The following is a 7,261-nucleotide window of genomic DNA, read 5'->3' as shown; positions in this document are numbered from 1 at the left end:
CAGCACTATTCTGGTTAGGACGTAGATAAAATATATCCATATCAGCAGCATTTGGAGGCAGCTTGGCAGATAGGTATCCAAAATATGGACATGACAACGCTCGCCGGCTTCTATATCCTTGTACTGATGAACAACCTTGTTGGGAACATTCAGCTGATTAAAACCCCCAGCCCTATTTTTAGAACAGTTTTCTGTGTAAGTGTATCGTAGTTTCCCTTCAGGCGAGATGTTCCTCTTAATCTGAGAGAGCTTCAGTGATCTGTGCTCATTATCACCACGTAATGCAAAATTTTTCCCATTCAAAAAGAAGACAACGTTAAGTAGCCCTTTAGGATGCGATGGATCTAGCACTTTAGATGCCCATAGCTTTTCCTCATCTTCCTTCGTTAAAGCCTCAGTTGCAGAACTCTCACTCCCTACACCATCATCACGAAGCCCTCGGAAATAACAGTCACAAGTCTTGAATAGCTTCTTAAAGTCTGGGTCTTCACGATTGAATATATTTAGCACACACTCTTTATTCTCTTTCATATAGCGATATAATCCACACAACAAATACAATCTCTTAGGAGTCTTTCGTTCTCGTACTTAGAATATGTCTCTGTAGCCATAGAGAAAGCTCAGTGGGGTTGTCGCTCAACAATACTTCGTCAGGGCACGGCTCCTCGGGGTGACGACCATTATAAGACGCTTTCCAATCAATAAAATTCTTTACAGCCCACTTCATATTGACCGCAGTATTTTTGGGTACAAAACGACCTTGATACATCTGTAAGGGTTTCTTCGGGCTCACAAATCTCTCTCCATCTTCTAACTCCACTTCTGCCTCTCCCTCCAGCTCCTGTAATGATTCAATCTCTTCTTCGGGCACTGTTTCGACCTCTTCATCGTCTGAACTCTTGCTTCTTAATCTCTTACTCACGGGCTCACAATCAGTAGCTTCAGCCATTATTCAATTCCAGCACGTGCCACAAGGTATTCTGCGCATGCGTGTGCGCAGAGCCTTTGATGTGCTTCATCCTGACATAAGCAACTTATAACATGGCTAGTTCATGATGTATTTGATTTACAGTCCCCTCCCCCTCGGGCGCATGCGCCCTCGGGATCGGTGACTGTAAATTAGATACATCACTCCTAGCCATGTTATAAGTATTACATAAATACTTATACCACAGTGTGCATTATGTATCTGAGAAAGAGAATAAAATTAACAACTGTGCAAAAAATAAACTTGAATATGTGACCCAATATGAAGAAATGAGAAGGCTATCTCCAGGAATTATCAGTTTGAGATATGGCTTGTAATCACAAAAAATCTTCATGTAGGCGAAATCCAATTTATCATGAAACATGTTACAGAAACAAAATTTTCCCTTGACACCTGAATCAGCAAAACAAGGCCTTCTTTGCTGAGTTACAAGCCCTTCCACAATTCTACCTTGATTGTGCACATAAAATTATTACACAGAGCTAACACGGAACAGAAACAGAGAGCTTAACTGCGTCATAGGTGACAATGTAGTCTCTATAGCAAATATTAAAGGTGTAACATAAACGAAGATGACTACTTCAAAATTGTGTACAGAAAGAGACATGACTTGCTTGCTGAATGAAAAAATGTCTTCAAGACAGTCCCTACGTACTTCAGTGCTTTGGGATTACTTTTGTGATTAAACTAGTGGTAAGCTTTTCTATAACAGTTGGTTTACATACTAACTGTCAATAGCAGTTAGATATCACAACAATCAAATTCCATCTCTTGTATAAATGCACAATATGAATTTGAAGAAGTAAAAGATATGGAGAAAGAGAATAAAGTCTGTGATGATGATATTAATCCAATGCTGTTTGATGCTGAGGTTGCCAGGGAGTTACAAGTATCAGATCTGGATTTAGAATAAGTGACACCTGATGCTCCAGAAAATTAAACCACTCCCTTTTGTGATGACAAGAGGAATGAAGACCAGCACAAGGAAGAAAAATTATCGAAGTACTTTGAACATGGATGTGGTTGCTGACATAACTGCTATGTACTGTTCAGTCACTCTTACATAGTAACATGTACAGTATAGCGCAAAATTAAAGCTAAGTAGTGAACTGTAGATCTGCAGTTCTACGATAATAATACTGTTGAAGTACGATTGAAGTCTCACCACATTTGTAATGCACATGCATTCGAAGATAGCGCATGCACAGATATATGCACAGCACATATGAACTCAGCCTACCTTCTAATAATGTGCCAGATCTCTTCACATCTTCAGACATCTCTTTTCTCTACTCTTACCCTGCGTTTTTCAGACTTGTCTCTGACATGGTTTGCACTACGTATAACCAGCAAAGTTTTATCCACTTATCACGTTAGGATATCACTTGCATCTTTTTACCGTTATTCTCGCGCAGCTTTAGGACATAAGTCAACCAGTAATGTTGAAATGCTAAAAAAGGACAAGATACCAATAAACACCTTTGATTTTATACTTATAGGATCAGGACGTCCTACAATTATCACAGTTGGTGTTTCAAGGATTGTTGAAAATCAGATGCAGTTAGATGATGAAACTACTGCTATGCAGCTACAAAAAGTTGTGTTAGATAATGGTCACCAACTTTCATTACGAACCATCTTACCGTCTTGAGAAATGTTAGGCTGGACTTTTTGTGGACGTGCTTCCTGCCAGCTCATAAGGGAAGCCATCATGCAGAAATGACAATAGTTGGTTAAGAAGGACTTTCACGAGGCTCTAAATGATGAAATCGATAATGTATTATGGACAGATGAGAGCAGTACACTTGCGTATGCATGGGGGGCTGAGGAGGCTTGAGCACCCGCCTCATGGCTGGGCTGAAAAAAAATTACTCAAATCCTGGACTCTTTTATCACTACTAAGACCTTTGAAGTTACGTAGCCACCTGATCATGATTTCAGCAGTTTCCAGTGCTTAAAAGAGCGATCAGAAGTACCAGTATGATTGAAATCATCTTGACCACACCCGTAATTTGTGAAAATGAAGGAAAGTACCGTACCGTTTTACAACCTCAAAAGGGTGTGACCAAAATCACTGCCTCCTTAGGTGTCCTCAGCACCCCCTTTTCCCAGTTTCTAGATACTTCCCTGCAGAATCCTGTTTGTTAGCATAGGCTTGCCTGTAGAAAGAGGAACTCCAGCAAGGCCAAAACCTGGGTGAAAATTAATTACAAATAGTAAATTGTTTGATAATTTATTATTACATAGAGCAAAGCAGCCTTGCAAAGTCCATGTTTTGGCAGGCATTAGCTGACAACAGAAAACTCCTATCATAATTTTTGAAGGACAAATAAATGCAAGTGGCTTCATTGAATTGCTCAATGAAGGTCTTCTCCATATTTGAATCAAGTGAATTCAAACTCCTGATTCATACAGGATAATGATCCTAAGCATACTTCGGTAATGTGAAAAAATTGTACAAAGTGGGAAAAAGCCTTTATGCAGTAGAAAAAGAAAATTAGAGAACAAAAATGTCTAGTTACGCAAGGAAATACAGTAAGAATGTAAGCATACTCATTAGAATGATATAGTTGTACCATGATTAACTAAGTAAGGAGATTATAATTTATTCTATGATAGGTAAGAGTCAGTATGTGGTTAAATAATAATAATGTAGAGTGGCGCAAAAGTCCTACTGAATTCCCAGATTTAAATCTAATTGGGTATCTGTGGCATTAGTTGAAGGAATACAGGTGCAGGATTGTCAAGACTAAAACTGAAGAACTAGTGTCAAGTATTTTAGAATCCTGGGATACTGACTAAGTGCCGATAATATATCAAACACCTTTGTAAGGTGGTTCCCAAAGTTACAGAAGAGAATGGTGGACAATCTGGGTAATAGTGCATAAGATTACCTAATATACGCCTTTCAGTAGGATAAACATGACTATAGGAAAGTAAAGGATGGGGATCAAATAAACTAATATACATGTACATACATATACTCAGAATTACATTAAAAAAAAGAAATTGATGTAACATTTGTAATGTTGGGAAGCAGGAATTGAATGGTGTAGCAACCAGTAGTTGAAGTAGAACACAAATGGGTGTAGGAAGAACAGCATGCATATCTCAGCAATGTGAGAATGGCAAACTCGCTAGGTTCAAAGAGGATTTTAAATGAGAATGGAAATAATGAATTAGAAGGAAAGAGAAATGAACAAATGAATGAATGAACAACCAGTACAGTAAAAGCATGCACTTATATACTAAAAATCATAATACATCATATCATGTCATTTTGACAATCTGCCTATTAATAGAAACAATAATGGCCACAATAAAGACAACGCAAGTAACAATAAGAATAGTAATGACAATGGTAATAATAACAGTAACAATAATAAGACATACGTAATGATCAATACATAACATATCTACAACAACAATGAATACATAGTAATAATAATAATAATAACAGAATATTGTAGTTACGTGTACATGTACATGAATGCATAAATGTCAAAGCACAATTATCACAACATTATACCTAAAAAAAACTTACAATTATATTGACTTTAATCAGTCATTCTTTCATCACAAGCCAAAAGTAACATAACTACCTGTAACATTCATGTTTTACTTTTTATCACAGATTCATAGAGTACAAACAAGTAGACAGGAGTAGAGATGCACCAATAACAAACTGCCTATATTCTGATAACTAATTTTTGCAGTTATATTTAAGCCTATATCCATTATTAATAATAGTAACGTGGTAGAGTTACTAAGTGGGATTCACCCCCAAACAAAATAGCTGCCATGACTTTCGCAGCCTTGCTATACTGGGAAAATGAGCTCCTGTGCTTAACAGACTTTATAGAGGACCTTATCTTGACTAGAGGACTCCAATGGTACCACCTGCATGGCTCTAAACCTTGTATAAAAAGAAATTAAAAAATTGGCGAACTGGCCGTTTTGTTCAGCCATTTTTTTCATCTTCGTCATTATCATCATCATCAAGAAAGTTAGTCCTGTCAAATGAGTTGGCGAGGTGTATCTCACAATTGGTTGGTGCTACAAGACTAATTCTTACACCACTCTACTCAAAATGGCTACGCGCAGATTCATGTCCATCAGATCATTCTTCAAGTAAAGAAAAAGTGATACTGTGACTGCTGGATAGAGCTATCTTAGCTGCATGCCGCCATTTTGTTAATGAAAGAAGCATGAGGCATCTGCTCCAAATTTTGGGTGTGGTTGCGCATGCTTAGATCTGCAGCCCTGGATGAAGAAATAATTGGAAATACTTATTTTTTTACCAAGCTATGCTTGGAATCAACTACTGCAATACTTTAGTGAAGGTTTCCAGCTAAAAGAAGGTATTAATTTTACATGTTACTGTTTTATCAAGTGTGTGATTTTATTTTATTAAAAAAAACCAACAATTAATAAATGTTATAATATGCAATGATAATATGAATGACAACAGCCTGCAAGAACAGGAATAGCTGCAACATTGCAGGGAAGATGGACACTCTCAACTCATAGCTTCTTGAACAAGGACTTGTGTTAAGACTAGTATTAATTTTACTTGTCATCGGGATAGTTGATATTCCTTCAGCTTGTGTATTTAATGCTGTCTCACATAAATGATGTAAAGTCATAACAATGATAATAATAATAAAGAAAATTATTGTTTCTGTAAAATCAAGTGACATCAAAATGGGAAATAAAGAAATATTATAAATATTATTTAAAAAATCAACACAAACAAGGACATTAAAAATTAAAAAAACAAGATGAAATAGGATTCCGAACAACCAACAGAAACACAAAATGAATATCCTACTCGTGACGCAAATTATACTCTCCATTGCAAGGTGATCCGTAATTCTTACATAATAACATTGAAAGTACTTTGTAGAGTAGAATTAGCGTCATGAGTAGAATTTTCATTTCGTATTTTCGTTAGTCATTCGGAATCCAACTTTATCTTGTTTTTTAAAATTTTTTATGTTCTTGTTTCACTGAAATTGAATGGTATAACTTTTTACAATGACCTTAAAATTAAAAGTCATAATTGTTTGTTAAGTCAAAGTTGCCCTATATAAAAGTAATTGTTCAGCCTTGTCTGGCTTTAGTCAATTTTTTTCACATTATATATCACCAGCAGATGAAAATACATGTTCTGATGGAACAAAAGCAGGTAGAGACGATAAATACTATTATTCATGTCTCGAAATTTAAGGTTAATGGTTATTATTTTTACTCTACCAAGAAAAATAAGCTCCACTTAAAAATGTTACATGTGGTTTTGCTAAATATCTCTCTACCAAGGAAGTACTAAATTTACACCCAATATCTTCTGTTCGTGACTCTTCCAAAAACTTCTGTCAGATATTTTGACAGTAGTGGCCTTCAGCATCTTCTGTACTGGTTTGTCACTTAAGCAATTGTGTTCATCAAGAGATATTCCTGTGTCTATTTGGCTACTTAATAGAACTTTAGCTTGAGCTCGACTAACCAGTCCAATAAAACAACAATCCTGAAAAAAAGGATCTAAAATAGAAGCTAAAATGAGAAAATTGTTCTTTTCTACATCATTATACCGAGTATTAAGTGAATCTAACGTGGCTGGTTTCATGGTTCGAACTCCTCGATCAGTCTTATTCTTTTCTAAATGTTTACATAATGCCCTTACAAAAGGGATAATAACAGAAACACAAAAATTACCTCATGAAATTGATTGGGTGATATCTTCAAAGGTGTGATTGAAGTAATAAGCTTGTTGATAAGATCTAGTTGATTGCTTCTTAGCTGAGCAATGTTATTCTCAGTATAATTGGCATCTAGTGCTTCATTTTAATCTTAAATTGATAGTAACATGTTAAGTGTACTGTTCCATCTAGTAGTGACATCTAGCTTTAGGGTATGTTCTGGAAATCATAGGTTCATCTGTATTCACTTGAGTTTACTGTAAGCTAGTGGAGTATGTATAAAAAGTCCTACAATACTTTGACAGACAGCTAGAGTATGAATGACAGATCTCTGTCTGAACACAGCATCATGAATTGTGTTGCAAAGAATGTGCAAACAAAGTGTTCCAACTCACCATCTTCCATAGCTTTTACCATATTACTGGCATTGTCATGAAAACTAGATGAATGCTTTCTCTATCAATGTGCCATTTCTGCATCATAACAGAAAATATAACACAGATGTAAGTCCCTCTTTGAGACTCAGGGAAAGACTGGACATGTAGCTCTGAAGACTTAAGTATGAACAATTCTG

General features: G+C 36.1%; 1 protein-coding gene across 1 annotated transcript in view; it reads right to left on the bottom strand.

The window, feature by feature from the left end:
- LOC105314512 (uncharacterized) overlaps window positions 1–949 on the bottom strand; it is a 2,282-nt gene extending 1,333 nt beyond the window's left edge. The window contains exons 1-2 of the mRNA XM_011408721.1: window positions 589–949; window positions 125–524 (exon numbers count right to left, since the gene is read on the bottom strand). Coding sequence (XP_011407023.1) covers window positions 125–524; window positions 589–949 — 761 coding nt within the window. The remainder of the gene's footprint in view (window positions 1–124; window positions 525–588) is intronic.
- Between the last annotated feature and the right edge of the window lie 6,312 nt (window positions 950–7,261).

This window comes from Amphimedon queenslandica, unplaced genomic scaffold (assembly GCF_000090795.2).
Source record: "Amphimedon queenslandica unplaced genomic scaffold, v1.1 AMPQUscaffold_12842, whole genome shotgun sequence".
In the NCBI taxonomy this organism is placed as follows: Eukaryota; Metazoa; Porifera; class Demospongiae; order Haplosclerida; family Niphatidae; genus Amphimedon; species Amphimedon queenslandica.
This window is presented reverse-complemented; position numbering and strand designations above follow the sequence as displayed.